The sequence below is a fragment of the Eptesicus fuscus genome, chromosome 16 (assembly GCF_027574615.1).
Source record: "Eptesicus fuscus isolate TK198812 chromosome 16, DD_ASM_mEF_20220401, whole genome shotgun sequence".
Taxonomy (NCBI): domain Eukaryota; kingdom Metazoa; phylum Chordata; class Mammalia; order Chiroptera; family Vespertilionidae; genus Eptesicus; species Eptesicus fuscus.
Window position 1 is genome coordinate 67,748,241 of NC_072488.1, and position 20,592 is coordinate 67,768,832.

The following is a 20,592-nucleotide window of genomic DNA, read 5'->3' on the forward strand; positions in this document are numbered from 1 at the left end:
AACTACCAATATCTAGTAATTAGCTCTGACCCTTTAGAGCAATTAAAGTTGACCAGCCCTCCGAATTCCCTGTCCACAGCTCTCTATTATTAAGACAGTGATTGGTTTCTGGCAACCCCAAGCAAGAAGAACCCAAACAGGCCCATGCCCAGACACATCATAATTAAAATGCCAAAAGTTAAAGAGAGACTCTTAAAGGCAGCAAGAGAAAAGAAAACTGTTACCTACAAAGGAGTTCCCATAAGGCTGACAACCTGATGTCTCATCAGAAACTCTACAGACCAGAAGGGAATGGCATGAAGTACTCAAGGTAATGGAAAGCAAGGATCTGAGACCAATATTACTATATCCAGCAAGGCTATCATTCAAAATAGATGGTCAAATAAAGAGCTTCCCAGACAGACAAAAAAAAAAATGGCTAAAGGAGTACATCCCCACCAAGCCTGCATTACAAGAAATGCTAAAGGAACTGCTGTAATGAGAAGAAACAGAGAGAGAAACTTAGCCATACAGAATTAAAATGGCTATAAATAAGTACCTATCAATAATAACCTAAATGTAAATGGATTAAATGCTCTAATCAGTAGGCATAGGGTAGCTGAATGGATACAAAAACATTGACCCAACTATATGCTGTCTACAAGAGACCCACCTCAAAACAAAGGACACACACAATATGAGAGTGAAGAGATGGAAAAAATTTTCCATGCAAATAGAAAAGTAAAACAAGCTGGAGTGGCAACACTCATAGCCAACAAAATAGACTTCAAAATGAAGGCCATCACAAGAGACAACAAAGGTCACTACATAATACTAAAGGGATCGATCCAACACAAGGATATAACCCTGGTAAACATATATACACCCAATATTGAAGCACCTAAATATATTTTTAAAAAAACTTCTAGAATACTTTAACAGAGAGATCGACAACAATAAAGTAATAGTAGGGGACTTTACACCCCACTGACTTCACTGGATAGATCTTCCAGACAAAAAGTTAACAAGGAAACAGTGACTCTAAAGGACACACTGGGTCAGAAGGATTTAACTGACATTTATAGAACATTTCACCCCAAAGCTGCAGAATATACATTCTTCTCAAGTGCACATGGATCATTCATGAAGATAGACCACATGTTAGGACACAAAACAAGTCTCCACATGTTCAAGAAGATAGAAATCATATCAAGCATCTTCTCAAATCACAGTGGAATGAAATTATGAATCAACTACAGTAAAAACAAAAAAAAAACATTCAAACACATTGAGCTAAATAGCATGTTATTAAACAATGAATGGGTTACCAATAAGATCAAGAAATAAATAAAAAACTTCCTGGAAACAAATGAAAATGAACACACAACAACCCAAATCTCTGGGATACAGCAAAAGCAATCATGAAAGGGAAATTCATAGCAGTACAGGCATACCTCAAAAAATAAGAAAAATCAGCAATAAACTATTTAACCTTACACCTTAAAGAACTATAAAGAGAACAACAAGAAAAGCCCAGAGTAAGCAGAAGGAAAGAAATAATAAAGATTAGAGCAGAAATAAATAACATAGAGACTAAAAAAGATAAATAAATGAAACCAAGAGCTGGTTCTTTGAAAGAATTAAATAAAATTGATAAACCATTAGCCAGACTCATCAAGAAACAAAGAGAGAGGACCCAAATAAATAAAATCAGAAATGAAAGTGGAGAAGTAGCCACTACCAACACAGAAATACAAAGGATTGTAAGAAAATACTATGAACACCCAACAAGCTGGACAATGTGGGTGAAATAGACAAATTCCTAGAAAAATACAATTTCCCAGATCTGAATCAGGGGGAATCAGAAAACCTGAATAGAATAAATAGAAGCAGTAATAAAAAGAACTCCCAGCAAACAAAAGCCCAGGTCCAGACGACTTCACAGGCGAGTTTTACCAAACATTCAAAGAAGAACTAACACCTATATTCCTCAAACTATTTTAGAAAATCCAAGAGGAAGGAACACCTCCAAACTCTTTCTATGCGGCCAGCATTATCCTAATTCCAAATCCAGATAAAGACACTGCAAAGAAAGAGAATTCCAGGCCAATATCCCTAATGAACACAGATGCTAAAATCCTCAACAAAATATTAGCAAATCACATCCAGCAATATATTAAAAATATCATACACCATGACCAAGTGGGACTTATTCCAGGGATGCAAGGCTGGTAAAATATTTTCAAATCAATAAATGTGACACATCACATAAACAAATTGAAAAACAAAAGCCACATGATCATATCAATAAACACAGAGAAAGCATTAGACAAAATCCAACACCCATTTTTGATAAAAACTCTCAGCAAAGTGGGAATCAAAGGAGCATATCTCAACATGATAAAGGCCATATATGACAAAGCTACAGTGAACATCATACTCAATGGGCAAAAACTAAAACCATTTCCCCTAAGAACAGGAACAAGACAGGATGTCCACTTTTACCACTCCTGTTCAACATAGTACTGGAAGTACTAGCCATAGCGATTAGACAAGAAGAAATAAAAGGCATCCAAATTGGAAAAGAAGTAAAACTGTCACTATTTGCAAATGAAATGATATTATACATAGAAAACCTTAAGGACTCCACCAAAAAACCACTAGACTTAATTTGGCAATGTAGCAGGATACAAAATTAAAACCCAGAAATCTATGTCTTTTTTATACATCAACTAGAGGCCCGGTGCACAAATTCTTGCATTGGTGGGGTCCGGCCAGCCCACCCGGAGCAAGGCCAATTAGGGCCAGGCCAGCCTAGGGGAGGGGCTGCAGGAGGTTGGTCAGCCGGCCCCATCCCTGATAGGGTCGGTTGGCCGGCCACAGTGTGTGTCATAGCAACCAGTCATTCCGGTTGTTTCAGTCGTTCTGGTCGCTCCGGTCATTCTGATCACTTGGCTTTTATATGTATAAATAATGAACTCGCAGAAAGAAAAACTAAAAAAATATATATATATACCATTTACAGTTGCAACAAAAATATTAAGATACCTATGAATAAACTTAACTAAGGAGGTAAAAGACCTGTACTCAAAAAACTACAGAACATTGAAAAAGAGATAGAGGAAAACATAAACAAATGGAAGAATATACCGTGTTCATGGACTGGTAGAATCAACATCATTAAAATGTCCATACTACCCAAAGCAATCTATAGATTCAATGCACTCCCCATTAAAATACCAGGGCATATTTCAGAGACCTAGAAGAAACTCCCCCAAAATTCATATGGAATAAAAAAAAAAAGACCCCAAATAGCCACAGTAATCCTGAGAAAGAAGAACAAAGTTGGAGGGATCTCAATACCAGATATCAAGCTGTATTACAAAGCCACTGATCTCAAAACTGCCTGGTACTGGCACAAGAACAAACATATAGATCAATGGAATAGAATAGAGAATCCAGAAATCGACCCAAACCACTATGCCCAATTAATATTTGACAAAGGAGGCAAGGGCATACAATGAAGTCAAGAAAAGACAGTCTCTTCATTAAATGGTATTGTGAAAATTGGACAGATACATGCAAAAAAAAAATGAAATGAAACTACCAACTTACACCATACACAAAAATAAACTCAAAATGGATAAAGGACTTAAATGTAAGATGGGAAACCATAACAATCTCAGAGGAATTCACATGCAGCAAAATATCAGACATATGTTGTAGCAATATCTTTACAGATACAGCTCCAAGGGCAATGGAAACTAAGGAGAAATGAAACTACCTCAAAATAAAAAGCTTTTGCACAGCAAAAGAAACCATCAACAAAACAACAAGAAAGCCCACTGCCGGGGAGAACATATTTTCCAATGTTATCATCGATAAGGGTTTAATCTCCAACATTTACAGGGAACTCCTACAACTTAACAAAAGGAAGATAAACAATCCAATCAAAAAATGGGCAAAGGACCTAAATAGACACTTTTCAAAAGAGGACATACAGAAGGACATACATGAAAACATGCTCAAAGTCAATAACCATCCGAGTGATGGAAATCAAAAGGACAATGAGGTACCATCTCACACCTGTCAGAATGGCTATCATCAACAAATCAACAAACGACAAGTGTTGGCGAGGATGAGGACAAAAAGGAACCCTCATGCACTGCTGGTGGGAATGCAGACTGGTGCAGCCACTGTGGAGAACAGTATGGAGTTTCCTCAAAAAACTAAAAATGGAACTCCCATTTGACCCAGTGATCCCACTTCTAGGAATATATCCCAAGAAAACAGAAACACCAATCAGTAAGGACATATGGACCCCTATGTTCACAGCAGCACAATTCACCATTGCTAAGATTTGGAAACAGCCTAAGTGCCCATCAGCAGATGAGTGGATTAAAAAACTATGGTACATCTACATGATGGATACTACGCTGCTGTAAAAAAAGAAGGAATTGTTACCATTTGCAACAGCATGGATGGACATGGAGAGCATTATGCTAAGCAAAATAAGCCAGTCAGAGGAAGATAAATGTCACATGATCTCACTCATTTGTAGAATATAATGAACATAAACTGATGAACAAAAATAGACCCAGAGACAGAGAAGCATCGAACAGACTGTACAACCTATAAAGGAAGGGGAGGAGGGGTAAGAGATCAACCAAAGGTCTTGCATGCATATGAGCATAACCAATGGACACCAACAGCAGTGGGGAGAGGACATGTGCTGGGTGGTGGGACCAGCAGGAGGGGACAACGGGGGCGGGAGGGAGGAAGGAGACTTATGTAATACTTTAAACAATAAAGAATTTCAACTTTTTTTAAAAGGTGAAAGTGATTTGGAAAAGCTGGGTAGTGAGTATTTGGCCATTTATTTTTCTTCATTTATGCCTCTAAGCTTAAGTGTTTTATAATAAAATCATTTTTAAGCCTCGTGTGCATAGGATTAGAGAATTTCAAGATGTAATATGGCCAGGATAATCATTTTTGTTACAAATTTTCAAGGTGGCCACACTTCAGAAAGGCTCCGTATTTTGTGTTGCTGGGTATGCCTCTCCCCTATAACACATTCAGCTTCTTAATTGATTCTGGCTTTTTCCCTCATTATTTTGTATTGAGTAAAGTCTTGCCTTTAAAATTCTGGTTAAAGAAAAATTAATCCAAATATGACAGAGGAGGATGTAGTTAACTGTAGTTAACCAGTGGCTTCTGTTCAGGTGGGGCTGGCCAGGCGCCCCCTGCAGGCTCACTCGAGAGAGGCCGCTTCCCACCTCTGCCGGCGGGCTGCAGGCTGTGGAGGTCCTGTATTTCCTGTGAGTCAGTGGGACAGAGCTCTTGCCCGTTCCTGTCACCAAGAACAAGCAACCAGCTCTGGCCACACTCTTCCGGGGGCTTGCCCTTGGCATGGCCACCACCACAGGGAGGTGAGTGCCAGCAATGGTTGGGCAGCTGAGCCCCGGCTCCCACAGCTGCTCCTCCTCAGCCCTGCAAGTGCTTTCCCTCACTGGGCGGAGGGGCTTCGCCAATGTGAGCACTTTGGGATCTTGAGCTCGGAGGTGACGCTAGGCTACCCAGGTGGGTGCTGGTGAGAGGAAGGCAGACGGTCAGAGTGAGAGGAGGAAATGAGGGCCGCAAGGCAGAGGCCAGTGGCGCAACCACAAGCCAAAGACTGCGAGCAGCCTCCAGACACAGAGCAGCAAAGGACAGACTCTCCCAGCGCCTCCAGAAAGAACCCAGCCCCCCCCCCCCCCCCGGAGCCTGGGTTTTAGTCCAGTGACAGGGATGCCGGACCTCGGGGCCCTGCACATGTGAGATGATGCACATGTCATGCAAGTCACTCAGTTCTTGGCCATTTCCTACAGCGGCCGCAGGAGACGCACCAGACAGACTGGCTGAGGAAGGCAGAGCCAGGGCTGCGTGGGGAGGAAGGCCTCCTCGGTCAGAGATGAGCGGGCCGTGCCGCGGGGAGAGAGCCAGGGGTGTGTTGTGAACCAGCCTTCCTGGTGGCAGCCCCGGCCCCGCGGTGGTCAGCAGTGTCGTCGGGAGCAGTGGGCCTCGTCTGCCTTTGCTCTCTCGTCTGTGAAATGAGTGATAGCAGAACCCGCTCGGGCGTTAGGAGTCTGAACGGCCTGGTGCACGCAGTGTTTGCCCAGCGCCTGGCACCGGCGGGCGGAGGTGCTGTGGACATTGGCGATTGTTATCTGAGCCCGCAGCTGTCCACGGGCTTTGCTATGTGTTTATGGTGCCCACGTCTATTGGCCTGTTAATAAGACACCTTCCTTTTGGCGACCACACGAATTCTGTGTTTCTCTGTGTCTAAAGCTAGAGTCCCTGCTCGCCTGGGGCAGTGACATTGGGCTGAGCGCACGGTCCTTGCTTGGTGGGCGCTTGTTCTGGTTTCACAGAAATGAGCCCACGTGTCCGTATGCAAGCACAGGTCTGTGGTTACTCCGAGCCCGTGGGTCCACGTCCTCCTACCTGTGCTGCCCTCAGGCAGACTTCCCTAAAACCCCGGAACCTGCCTGGGGTGGGGAGGACCCCTGCAGTGCTGGGCGTGCGGGCCAATTGGGGGTCTAACTCTGAAGCTGTGGCAACGTAAGAAGCTTCCTAGCTCACAGCCAGCCTGGCCATGGCTCCGGGAAGGGAATTCACTCGGATTCCGTCCTCTTTCCCCAGACAGCACCCTCAGGTGGCGCGGCCTTTGGGCACTTTTATGGCAACTGGCTCTCCCGACGGCGCCCCGTATAAGCTACCTTCCAGCTCATAGGAAATTTCCCCTTCTCGGTGGCAATGGGGGAAAGTGTTTCATTCCAGGCCGAGAGGAGCTTGTGCGCTGTGAGGCGGAAGGCAGCACAGGTCAGGGCTCGCTGGGGGGACAGACAGCGCGGGCAGGTGGCAGTGCCAGGTGCAGAGAGGCAGGAGGTGCGACTGGCGCTGTCCCCTAAGAACAGTGTGAGGAGCCTCAGGGGCCCAGCTTGGAGCTGAGCCAGAGCCCTTCCTTCACCCGTGTGCAAGGGGCTGTGTGAAAATAGGTGCCGTGTGGTCCCGGGTTTGGAAATGCTGGGAAAAGGCTAAAGGGTTTCTTTCCTTTACAAATCCTCAGAGCCTAGTAGCACACTTAAAATTTCCCAGTAGTGGATATAATAGATAAGTAGAAATGAGACCCAGAATTAAAGCAACAGAGAGAGAGAGAGAGAGAGAGAGAGAGAGAGAGAGAGAGAGGAGAATACCCAGGATGAGGGATAGACAACTGGTGACCAATTACATGGTGGCATGGGGGGGGTGCTGAGTGGTGGGGGCGCTGAGGAGGCGTGGCGGGGAGAGAGTTCAATAGTTTCAAGGTGAGGGTCTTAGGCAGGGGCGGCATTTCCGGCACCAGAGGAGAAGAGAAGTGGGACTGATGGTGTAGATAGAAAGACTAGGGGTTTGCAGTTCCTAGGACTTGCTTTCTTTGTGATGCTGACAGGATAGCTGATGGGCCAAGGGCCATGACCTTTGATCATGTGGATCTGGAGCAAGACGACGGCAGGGACAAAGCTGGGTGAAGTCGAGGGGTTCAGACCATGGGTACCGATGAGGCCTCCAGAGAAGCAGGGTTCCCAAGGAGGCAAACCACGTCCGATCACAGAAATCGGTGATGGTGCTGTGGCCGTGGGCAGAAGGGCAGAAGGGTGGGCCGTGATTAGCTCTCAGTGCCACTCGTGTTCTGCTGAGGGTCACTGATGGCAGCTGAATCTGTCCCTGCAGAATCACCACTTGTGCAATGACTATGAACAAGTACGTGGAGGAAAATGTGTCTCAGAAATCCTACACGACCATCAAGTACTTCATGAAGATGCTGAGCAGTGTCAGCGAGACCCTGATCTTCATCTTCATGGGCGTGTCCACCGTGGGGAAGAACCACGAGTGGAACTGGGCCTTCGTCGGCTTCACGCTGGCCTTCTGCCTCATCTGGAGAGCACTGGGTGAGGAGCACGTGGCCCCAGAGAACACCCATCAACTCCCTGAAAGAGCGGGACTTCTTTCCCCTACTCCCTGCTGTTGCTGCTGCCGCTTCGTCTTCCTTCCTGTCTTCATGCTCCCCATCCCCTTCTCGTCCTCCTCTGTGTCCTCTCTCTTCTCTTCCCCCTCTGCCTTTTCTGTGCTTTCTTCCTCTGGCATCTTCATGCCTTCGTTATAAGTCAAGTTAACCTTTCTTGACTCCTCTGAGTGCACACTTTAACCCAGGAGCTTTTTCCAAGAGCCTGGTCGCAGGAGCAAGGAGAGGAAGGGGGTCAGAGGCCTTGGAGCCTGTGCCTAAGTCCCCTCCCTGCCACAGAAGCACAGAAGGGAGTCTTCGCACTCACACACCTGGCTCACACAGGCTGGTGTTTCGGTTGTTTTCCTTCTCAGGTGTCTTTGTCCTGACTCAGGCCATTAACTGGTTCCGGACAATTCCCCTGACCTTTAAGGACCAGTTCATCATTGCCTATGGAGGGCTCCGAGGGGCCATCTGCTTTGCGCTGGTCTTTCTCCTTCCTGCTGCTGTGTTTCCCCGGAAAAAGCTCTTCATTACAGCTGCAATTGTCGTCATATTCTTCACTGTCTTCATTCTGGTGAGTAGAGTATTTTTCTCCCAGCAACGTCAGTACCTTTACCAGGAGGAAACCTATTGTGAGACTGTCATAATTGTGAGAAACGCTCACCTGTCTGAATTCAGTTAGTAGGTTTGGAGACAGAAGTATGGCCAAACGAGACTTTCAGTGTGGTCTTGAAAGAGCAGGTGTCTGGTTGGACAGGCTCACACAGAGCAGTGATCACAGGCTATTTGTCCCTAATGTGGAGAGTCCCTCCCCCGGTTCCTCATTGGCTGAGGAACCGGGGTAAGGATGGGGTAAACAGTTTTCCCCATACATAGCCTAGGCCTTATTATCTTCTGTTGGGTTATTTTTAAAAATGGGCTGAGGCCTTTTCTAGTTGCCTCCACCTCTCTTTGTCTAGTTGTGGCAGGCAGATCTTGGAAAATGTGCTGCTTGGTCACTACAGAGTTCTAAACCCTTTCCCCTCCTCCCTACATCCTGTTTGCCCTGGGAACATTCAGTAACCATTTCCATTAAAGGTGACTGTGCTGGAGATGGATCACAGAGGCCTATTTCCCACAAAATGAACCCCTTCCGCAGGGTGCAGCTCCATGAAGGTGGGTTGAAGCTCTATCACATGGATGTTTCTCTCCCCCCCAACCCCGCCTTTCCTCCTTCCCTCCCACTCTCTTTAAAAACAATGGAAAAATATCCTCACTCCTTGGGTGAGAATTTAAAAATATTATGAAATTATAAATAACATCGGTAATGTTACATAAAATATAAGCTGTCTCTCTTGTTTTCAACTTACGCTCAAGATCAGGCAGAGGTGGAGCCCAGGTGGAAAGGCCCGCCAAGGGAGTGGCTGTGGGTGGGTAGTCTGGCCGCTCCTCACAGCCCTGCGAGCCTCCGCCCACTGGGCTCTGGGATCTGGGTACTGTCCCTCCTCCCAGGCAGCAGAGAGGAAATCTGAGCACAGCCACCGATGCAGGGACTGGCCGATGATTGGACTGGATGATTTGCTATGTTTAATTTTAACTAAGTAAAATGGTAATAAAAGGAAGAAAAACTTAACATCTTTTCTTGGAAAGGAAAAATGATTAGAGCACAAAGTTATTACTTAATTAATCCCTATAATCGTGCAGCAGGTCCCCAGAATTCTGGAAATCCACTCATTGGTTGTCTGGCTGGGATTCCAGGGCAGCAGTCTCTGTGGCCTCCATTGACCGTGGTGCTGTGTCTGCTCTGCAGCAGGGGCCTGAGTGGTGAAGTGTGGGGTCTCCCCTCACTAGCAGGTTAACAGGGGGCCTGAGTGGTGAAGTGTGGGGTCTCCCCTCACTAGCAGGTTAGCAGGGGGCCTGAGTGGTGAAGTGTGGGGTCTCCCCTCACTAGCAGGTTAGCAGGGGGCCTGAGTGGTGAAGTGTGGGGTCTCCCCTCACTAGCAGGTTAGCAGGGGGCCTGAGTGGTGAAGTGTGGGGTCTCCCCTCACTAGCAGGTTAGCAGGGGGCCTGAGTGGTGAAGTGTGGGGTCTCCCCTCACTAGCAGGTTAACACGTTACTGTTACATTTTCATGGATTCTTGCAGAAGACACCTGACTCCCGGGTCAGAGACCAAGGACTTTCTTACTCAGGGTGAAGTCCTTCATGTTGGTGCCAGTCAGTTCTCCACGCGAAGTCCCTGTGGGTGACACCAGGGCCTGGGGGAAGGCCTGCATGAACAGGGGCAGAGGGGCGGGCAGGGCTGAGCTGAGGCCGGACACTCTTTGTCGGAGGGCAGCATACTCATCTCCAGAGTTCGCTTGTTGCAAGTGCAACCTTTACGCGGCCTGAGTGACAGCAGTTGGCCTTGTGCTGCGGCGCCCTCTGCAGAGGTGTGTGAAGAAGGGACATTCACTTTCCTGCCGGCAGTGCTGGTGGGGAGGGTGGAGCAGGCGTTCGGTTGCCATGCTGGGCCTGCATATTCGCCTCTTGGACATCATGGAGACGTGACCAGGCGGCTGTGCAGATGGGTCTAGAACTTAGGCGAGATGCATCAGCGTGGAGACCAGTCCCGCCGCCCTGCTGCCCAGCAGCCCTCGCAGATCCGGCTCTCAGGTGGCGCGTCTGTTAGCCAAAGCCCAGTGAATGGATGAAAACTGTTCTTGAGCTTTGCAGCAGTGCTTTGCAGTGGTTTGATGGAAGCCTGCGGTGGTGTGTGTTTGATTGTTTGTTTGATTGTTTGTTTGTTTGTTTTTAAGGGAGTGAGCTATCTTTCTAGGCCGTATTGGGTTGCTCCCAGGTGACCTAAATTAGAAATTTTCCAGTGCGCCTTCTCAAAGGTATTCTTTTTTCCCCCTCTGTCTCTCCCAACCAAAGACCTAGGCTCCTGTAATATAACATCTAATTTAAGGAAATAAATTCATACGACACTCAGAGGTGCCAAATACCCTAGTTCCAAAGCATAAGGATTGAGGAAAGAAGGGAGGGACCAAGGAGGGAGGGAGGGAGGGAACCAAGGAAGGAAGGAAAGATTGAGGGAGGGAGGGAAGGAGAGAGGGAGGGAGGGAGGGAGGGAGGGAGGGAGGGAGGGAGGGAGGAAGGAAGGAAGGAAGGAAGGAAGGAAGGAAGGAAGGAAGGAAGGAAAGATTGAGGGAGGGAGGGAAGGAGGGAGGGAGGGAGGGAGGGAGGAAGAAGGGGACTAAGGAAGGAGGGAGGGAGGGGAGGGAGAAAGGAAAGGAAAGGAAAGGAAGGAAGGAAGGAAGGAAGGAAGGAAGGAAGGAAGGAAGGAAGGATTGAGGAAGGGAGGGAGGAGGGAGAGAAGGAAGGAAAGATTGAGGGAGGGAGGGAGGGATGGAGGAAGGGAGGGAGGGAAGGAGGAAGGAGGGAACGAAGGAAGGAAGGAAGGAAGGAAGGAAGGAAGGAAGGAAGGAAGGAAAGATTGAGGGAAGAAGGGAGGGAGGTAGGGAGGGAGGGAGGAAGAAGGGGACTAAGGAAGGAAGGAGGGAGGGAGGGAGAAAGGAAAGGAAGGAAGGAAGGAAGGAAGGAAGGAAGGAAGGAAGGAAGGAAGGGAGGAATGAATGGAGGAAGGAAGGGAGAGAGGGAAGGAAGGAAGGAAGGAAGGGAGGGAGGAAGGGAGGGAGGAATGAAGGGAGGAAGGAAGGGAGAGAAGGAAGGAAGGAAGGAAGGAAGGAAGGAAGGAAGGAAGGAAGGAAGGAAGGGAGGAAGGAAGGGAGGAAGGAAGGGAGGAAGGGAGAGATGGAAGGAAGGAAGGAAGGAAGGAAGGAAGGAAGGAAGGAAGGAAGGAAGGAAGGGAGGAAGGAATGAAGGAATGAAGGAAGGGAGGGAGGGAGGGAGGAAGGGTTGAGAAAGGGAGGGAGGAGGGAGAGAAGGAAGGAAAGTTTGAGGGAGGGAGGGAGGGAGGGAGGGAGGAAGAAGGGAACCAAGGAAGGAAGAAGGAAGGATTGAGGAAGGGAAGAAGGAGGAAGGGAGGAGGGAACCAAGGAAGGAAGGAAGGGGAGAGGAAGGCAGGACTTGTGAAATCTCTCCCAAGGGGCATGACATGACTCTGCAGATAATCCAGAGAGAGGAGTGACCATTGAAGGGAACAGTGTCCACAGCCCTTGCCTACAATCAGTACTTGTTATTAAGTAGAAACTAATTATAAGATGCCAGAGGCTCAGTGCATGAAATTCGTGCACTGGTAGAGTCCCAAGCGGCTGCCGGCTGCTGGCCAGGTACTTCCTCCCTTCCCCCGGCCAGCCCTGCCTCCTGGTTGAACTCCTGGAAGAACTCCCGGTTGAGGGGACAATTTGCATACTACACTTTTATTATATAGGATGTTGTGGTTTAGAAACTTCAGCTTATGGGGCACCAGGCCATGCCTGCCTCCTGTAGTTGGTCAGTTATGTCTTATTGGTGACAGTGCAGTTATTTCTTGAATATTCGTCCAGTGGGAGGATCAGCGTAGGGACTGGGGCAGGCCCCTTGTCCCACCTTTATTTTTATGTGCTATATTTACAAATACCGTGGACCATTATTTACTAAATGAATAGTGACAGAAAAAAAAGCAGGTAAAAACAACAGATTATGTCCTTAGAACACATTACATAGTTTTAAAAATTGCATTGGTTTTGTTGATTTTTTCGCTTGAGTTATTAAACTAGTGGTGTCATGGAATCTGGATTCGGTGAAATCCATCTCTGTAAAACCGTGTTTGCACCTATTTTCATTTACATCAGTTATAAATGACAGAATGTGCATTGATTAGAAAACTGCTGTTACTGCCTATGTTATTTCAAAGCAGCACACTTTGAACGTGGCACAAATGCAGCAAAAGGTGTGTCCTACCACATTTGGTCAAATCAGTTCACACTTCAGACAGTTAACGCTAAGCTGAAAAATGCCCAAAGCTGGATGGATGGGATAAAATGGATGGCCTCATTTTTTAAAGTGTGTGTGAGTGTGTGTGTGTGTGTGTGTGTGTGTGTGTGTGTGTGTGTCAGAGAGACAGAGACAGAGACAGAGAGAATTTGTTTTATTAAAAGCATTCTTAAAGATTTAAAAATGTGTGGAAATATGAGACGGAAATCAAATATACGGCAGGGAACATATCTCAACATATCCACACCCCAAACCCCAGTACCCCTCCTGTTCATGGATTCTTCATGCCAAGTAGCGGCAGCCGTCACCTACGAAGCAAGAAACTCAGGGAACGTCGCTGACCCGCCTCCTCACTGCCTCCTCACTGGCCTCTTTCTGCGACCGTATCACCTGATTTTAGTTACATTCGCTGCTAGTTTGTGGTGATATCTGAAAGTCCTTGCTATTCTTTTTCTAAATTTTTCTGGTTACATTTGCTCTCCCAGCCTCTCAGCTTGCTCTCTCGCGTCTGTTACAAATCCTTTGGAATGTTATTGGGGTTTTATCGCATGGTTGTTGAGACAAAATCATTGTCATAATATTGTTAAATAATCCCGTCTAGGAACTGTGTATCTTTTTAAAACTCAAATCATTTTAGTATCTTTTAATTAAATTTTATAGTTGGTTTTGTAAAGGTTTTATGCATTTTGTGATATATATATGAAGAGAATATTTAAGTACACATACATATGTATTTAGTGTCTACTATATATCTAATGTGTTATTTGTATACTGGTACATACTATTATATGGATTCTCTCTCTCTCTACATATAGATATAAATATAAGTATAGTTTTCATTGCTATTGTAAAGGTGTTTATTGATTCCTTTTTAGACCAGTGTAAGGGATGGATTTGTGTATGTTGGTTTTATATAGAGACACTTTATTAAACTTTCTTGGTACTTTTACATGAAAAACAATTGTCTTAGATATTTTAGGAGCACAATAAAGAGGCCCCTGAGCAGCGGTCACCGTGTTCTCCATGCCTCCCCCCCTCTGTGTGTTCTCGCTTGATGGCCTGGGACGTGCAGAGCGGCCCAGCACAGCGCCCGTCCCTTGGTTCTGGTGGTGATGGCAATACTTTTCATGTTTCGTTATCATGTAGACTTCTGGCAACTATTTCCGCGTGTTAAGGATATTTCTCCTGTTCCTTGCTTCCCAGATCGCCTGTGGTTCTCTCACTCCCCACAGCGGGTGAAACATGCCCAGCCCTCCGTGCCCTCCTCATGCCGAGCCCTGCTCCTCCCCGCGCTCCCGCGGACCCGCCTCCCTGGGCCCATCCCTGCGTCCCGTTCTCCTCTGCCCGCTCCTAACTGTCTGGGGTATATTGTCCTCCCCATCACTCTATAGTCCTTAACTATTCATGTTTGTGTCTTAAATGACCACGCTCCTGACATGTATAAAACAGATGCTCGATTAAAATTGTTTTAATAAATCAATGACTGTAAGAATCATTGAGAAGTCTTCTATGGATCATACAAGCAGGTGATTCCTGTAACTTGGATAACACTTTATTCTTTCTTAGAATTTCTTTCTACTTCTTAGAATCACATTTCAATGTCTTGCGTTTTGTCCATCCTGTTTCTAGCAGCATGCCCCGGAGAGCCGGCGGCTGCGGAGGAGGGAATCACAGTGCTTACACCCGCTGTGTCTGGGGACCAGGATATCTTGCTGGTGATGGAACCTCAGGAAAATAAAGTTATCACTGAATTTTTATTTCATTTTATAAGAAAATTCACTCTCTCTTCACGTGCAGGGAATAACCATTCGGCCACTCGTGGAGTTTCTCGATGTTAAAAAGGCCAATAAGAAGCAGCAAGCCGTGAGTGAGGAAATCCACAGCCGGGTAGGTCCCAGGGGCTCACGGCCAGGGGAGAGAGGTGGCGGCTCGGTCACACAGTGTGACGGTGTGACGCCAGGTGCTCGGTGCCTGAAGAAGAGGGCATGGAAGAAGGTAGAAAAGAGGGAGGGCTGAGGAAGGCATGAGCTGGGGTGCGGAGCGAGCGAAGCCTCGTGGTGGCTTCTCCGGCTCAGCCTGGCGAGCTCCGCAGTGGAGGCCCCTCATTACCTCCTTCAAGCTGAAAATGTTTCCACTAGAAAATTATCGTATTTCATATTTTCTAAAATTATGAATAAACTTTTAAAGATAAAACAATAATCTCAGAATTGCTTAGTATCCAGGTGACAAACATCTCATCAATGTCTGAACATTGATTCTTGTTTCATTGCTTTCAGTAAAAAAAAAAAAGCAAAAGCTACTAGTATTTGAAGAGTAGGCATGATGTAAATAGAGCAGGAATTACGCTTTTCGTTAAGATTACTGCATGAGCTGCTTTCTTCTTTCCAGTTCTTTGACCATGTGAAGACTGGGATTGAAGACGTCTGTGGACACTGGGGCCACAACTTTTGGAGAGACAAGTAAGGAGGCGGAGGCCCTCACCTGTGCAGCGGCTCCGGAGGGCCCGGGGGGCACTCCTGGCGGGTGTGGTTCTCAGAGTGGACGCTCCCTGTGCTGTCAGAGTGTGCCCTTTAGGACAAGTGGGGCTACAACAGAGACCTGGAACAGTGGTGGCTTTAACAAGATAGAAGTGTGTTTCTCTCTGATATAAACAGCCTGAGGCAGGCAGTGTAGGTCTCCTCGCTGAGTTCTGCTCACAGGTTCCTCACGGTCCCAGGGCCCTCTGTCCAGTTGATGCTACTAACAACTTCCATTTCCCAAGCTGTTCACAGACCAAAGTGTCTGCTCCAGCATTAGCCGTTATGCACAAAGCCCAGGCTGGCCTTGGGAAGAAGGATCATGAAGAGACAGAGAATATGAACTAGCCTCCTCCTGACAAGGGCACACACATTCCCACACAGTCCTTCCAGCTACATCACAGGCCTGGCCCTTCACAGCCAGGCCTCAGTCCGTGGGACACTTCACACTGCAAGCGACACTGAAGAATGCATTCTATTTGGTAAAAACTGGGGACCCCATTACTATTTGTTCTGCCAAATATGTTGAGAGCATCTGAGGCCATATATAGACTAACAGAAATAACAAGTATTTTTAAAGCTACACTTAGCTAAAAGATTATGTGCACTTATATAAATGAGTCTGTCTATCATCTATCACTTGTCTACCATCTATCATCTATCATCTATCTATCATCTATCACTTATCATCTATCATCTGTCTATTATCTATCATCTATCACCTATCTATCATCTCTATCATCTATCATCTATCATCTTTCTGTCATCTATCACCTATCACCTATCACCTATCACCTATCAACCATCTGCCTACCTATCATCTATCATCTGTCTATCATCTATCATCTGTCTATAATCTATCTATCACCTATCATGATCATCTATCTATCATCTGTTTATCACCTATCACCTATCATCTATATATCACCTATCAACCATCTGTCTGTCATCTTTCATTTATCACCTACCAACCATCTGTCTATCATCTATCATCTCTCTATCTATCATCTGTCCATCTATCATCTCTCTATCATCTGTCTATCACCTATCTACCATCTGCCTATCTGTCATCTATCATCTATCATCTATCACCTATCTATCATATGTCTATCATCTATCATCTGTCTATCATCTATCATCTCTCTATCTATCATCTGTCTATCACCTATCTACCATCTGCCTATCTGTTATCTATCATCTATCATCTATCATCTGTCTGTCATCTATCTATCACCTATCATGATCATCTATCTATCATCTGTTTATCACCTATCACATATCATCTATCTATCACCTACCAACCATCTGTCTATCATCTATCATCTCTCTATCTATCATCTGTCTATCATCTATCATCTCTCTATCTATCATATGTCTATCACCTATCTACCATCTGCCTATCTGTCACCTATCATCTATCATCTGTCTATAATCTATCTATCACCTATCATGATCATCTATCTATCATCTGTTTATCACCTATCATCTATCTATCACCTCTCAACCATCTGTCTATCATCTATCATCTCTCTCTCTATCATCTGTCTATCATCTATCATCTGTCTATCTATCTGTGGGGGTTTTGCCTTTAAATGCTCTGTGCTGGATAAATAAGACTAAGTGTCTCTCTTCAAGGATCTTATAGTTGAAGTGGAAAAGGTGGCCTAGCCAGGCAGAACGGCTGGCAAGGAGAGACTTAGGAAGGAGGGGGCATGTCAGCTGGTCCCTGAAGACGGGCAGGTTCTAAGCTGTGGCTGGTGGATCCTCTTGCCCTCCTGCCTGTCCTTCCTCACAGAGCCCACCCCAGCTAATTACATGAAGTTGACCAGCCTACCAATTTATGCAATTTAATATAGGGAATTTTTAAGTGCTTATGTGACAGTGCACTACATGAGAAGTGTAAGCGATAGACTCGGGCCTTTAAATGTTTGCAGTATAATAAAGGCAACAAAAAAGTCATAAAGCAAATAGAGGGGTGTGTGTGTGTGTGTGTGTGTGTGTGTGTGTGTGCATGTGAGATGTCACTAAGTCATAAAACGAGCTGTGGAGACTTTAAGTGCTAAACCACCTTTATAACCCTGACCATACTGTTTACCAATGGAGAATGGCTCCTTGGACCAAGCTTACTTCATCACTAAAGGAAAGTATTTATTTGTCACATCCTATATAATAAAGAGCTAATACACTAATTAGACCGAACAGCCGAACGACCTTCCAGACGTCCTCCCGGACGAGCTTCGGATGAAGCCAGGGCTGCGAGGACCGAGCCCCTTGCATGAATTCCGTGCATGGGGCCTCTGGTTTGGTCATAAAGGAATAAGATAACACAAACTAAAATCTCCACTGGAAAACCTGGCAGCAGTGGCCACTGACCTTGGGCAGTGTTCACGGTTCTTGGGGCAGGAGGCAGCCAGAGCACCCGGCCCCGTGCCTGTGACCGCACGGCCCTGCTGTCCCTGCTGCTCCCTTCCCAGCACTCTTCTCCCTTCCCTGTCATCCTGCTCGGCTGACAGCTGACAGGTGACAAGTGAGTAGAACAATTGGTTCCTTTTCAAAAATAAAGATTTATATCACTCCACTGCCCCCAAATGAGGAAAAATATGAGTGTCCTGGCTAGGTAGCTCAGTTGGTTAGAGCCTCATCCTGATATCAGGGCACAGACAAGAATCAACCAATAAATGCACAAATAAGTGGAACAACAAACCGATGTCCCCCCCCCCCCCCCCCGCTCTATCTCATTACCTCTGTCTCTCTCTCAAAAAAAAAAAAAAATTGATACACAGATTTTTTAAAAAATGATGGGATCGGGCAGAGTTAAAGGAAGGAAGGGGTGGCCCTGTGGTGTGGCTTTGTCTGGGACGCAGGCGGAAGGAGGACCCGGGAAAGGCTGGCGTCCTGTCCTGCAGGGAGAGGCGCTTTATCTCTGAGGCTGCATCTGCCCCAGGCAAACACTGCAGGTCGCCGCTGGTGGAACTGCAAATACTGAATTTGGCAGAGACAGCTGATTCGTGTCTGAAAGACAGTATTGTCCCATGCCTGACTCCTCTGCCGTGTGCATACTTCATTTAATTATTTAAACATTTCCTTTAAGCATTTCATGCACAATGTTTTACAGGTAAATCCATAATAATAAAAGTGTAATATGCTAGTTACACTGGACAGCCGAACGACCTTCCAGACGAAGCTGTGGCTGTGAGGTCGGAGCTCCTTGCATGAATTTCGTGCATCGGCCTTTAGTTTTGAATAATTTTCTGGATGGTCAAGTGCGCTGCTTATGCCAGGAAGTGGGTATGGAGCGGTGCGGTACTGACAAGCCATTTTAGCTTAAGTTCTGCTCAGGTCCTCTCTCTGGTGTGTACTAATTGCTGATGTTACCAAAGATGACGTGAAAAGAAGTGATTGTTTTCCGTGTGCTGGGTACCTTTCCCTCTCCTTATGCTGTGGATTTCCCTGCAGGGAATTCTGGAGGCAGTGGGTCCCTTGAGAAAGATGTGACAGGGCGACGCAGTAAGGGGGTTTCTCAAACTTGGCAGAAGGAATCTAAGGATGGAGAAGGAGACGCCCCATGTGCGGCTTGGCGGAGAAATGAAAGGTGTAGAAATAAAGCAGAAGAAAGCGCGCAGCCCGCCGGCCGGTGTGCTCAGTGCGCCAGAGGCCGCTGTTCACTGCCCGGCTCCGTGGTCCCCCAGGGCCTCGCCGAGGCAGCCAGTCCGTGCGGATGTTTCTCTCACGTCGGCTTCTATGTCTCTCTCCCTCTCCCTTCCTCTCTCTCTAACATCAATGCAAACATATTTTTTTAAAAAGAAAGGCACAGCTCCTCCCCCAAAAAGCATCAGATGTCATTATCCTTAATGTTTATTCTTCATTTTGTTTGAATCGAGGGAAAAGCTGAGACGATGATAATAAACGAAATGTTAAAAGAGGTGTTGCTGCCGAGGGTCCTGCTCAAACTTGGACTAAGGGGCCAGCAGTTAGTGCCGGGCCGTCAAGAGCAGAGCCTCTGAGGAGACTCTCAGTGTTCGCAGCCTCGGTTCACAACCAAGATCTGGTTAGCATTGTTTTTTGTTTGTTTGTTTTCAAAGCACAGGTGTGCCTATAAAACTCCTTGGGCTCATGGTAATCACTGTAATAAATTTATTTCTTTCTCAACAAATATTTACTGCATGCTGTATTGTTTACATATTGACATAATGATGTTACATAACAAACCAACCCAATAGTCAAGCGCTCAAAACAATAGTCACTTATTATTAAAGCACCTGAGACAGGAGGGGGCAGCTGCTCTGGGAGGGCGGGCGGGTCTGACTGGTCACGCTCCTGCCTCAGGGGCGTGTGTGGTGTCCCTGGCCCGCTGCCTCTTCTGTGCCCGCGCTGGCTTCACCTGCTCCGTCTCTGTCTCGTGGCATTCTCCTCTGTCTCGGGACTGATGGCCACTCCATTCACATCCTCCTCGCGGCACGTGTGCAGGCGCGGGAGGCATGGTAGGATGAGCAAGCCTCTGCTTCCATCGCGTGTCTGCTGTTAGCCCACTGACCAACGCAAGGAACTACTGAGCTGAGTGGCGGGAAGCAGGCCAGGTGGGTAGAAGGACATTGCCGAGTACTGTGGCAGAGGGTGTGGATGTAGGGAGGAACTGGGGCCGCAGGATTCCTTCTTGCATCCAAGCTTACAAATGTGAGACACTGAGCTGTGCGCTGGCCGGAAACAACCCCCACCTCAGCCCACGGAGGCCACTCTTGTGCAAGGAAACAGAAAGCAGCACAAATACTAGAGTCATAGCACATCAGAAAATAGCTTCTGTGGAGGAAAATGTATCCACGAAACAGAAAAGCAAGTCTGGTCGAGAACAGGAGACATGTCTGTCGAAGGAGGGTCCCCAGGGGGAGGAATAGTCAGTAGAGAAGCCATAGGTGGGAGCGCAGCTGGAGAGTGTCCAGGACAGCAAGGATATCAGCAGGGACATCAGGAAGGACACCAGGAAGGACATCAGGAAGGACACCAGCAAGGACATCAGGAAGGACACCAGGAAGGACATCAGGAAGGACACCAGGAAGGACACCAGGAAGGACACCAGGAAGGACATCAGGAAGGACACCAGCAAGGACATCAGAAGGACACCAGCAAGGACACCAGCAAGGACATCAGCAAGGACACCAGGAAACACACCAGCAAGGA

The 20,592-nt window shown here is 46.7% G+C and overlaps 1 protein-coding gene across 1 annotated transcript in view; it reads left to right on the plus strand.

Moving 5' to 3' along the window:
• Positions 1 to 20,592, plus strand: part of SLC9A2 (solute carrier family 9 member A2) — a 130,682-nt gene that overhangs the window by 80,668 nt on the left and 29,422 nt on the right. Inside the window, exons 4-7 of the mRNA XM_028128170.2 lie at positions 7,732 to 7,949; positions 8,377 to 8,579; positions 14,699 to 14,788; positions 15,290 to 15,360. Coding sequence (XP_027983971.2) covers positions 7,732 to 7,949; positions 8,377 to 8,579; positions 14,699 to 14,788; positions 15,290 to 15,360 — 582 coding nt within the window. The remainder of the gene's footprint in view (positions 1 to 7,731; positions 7,950 to 8,376; positions 8,580 to 14,698; positions 14,789 to 15,289; positions 15,361 to 20,592) is intronic.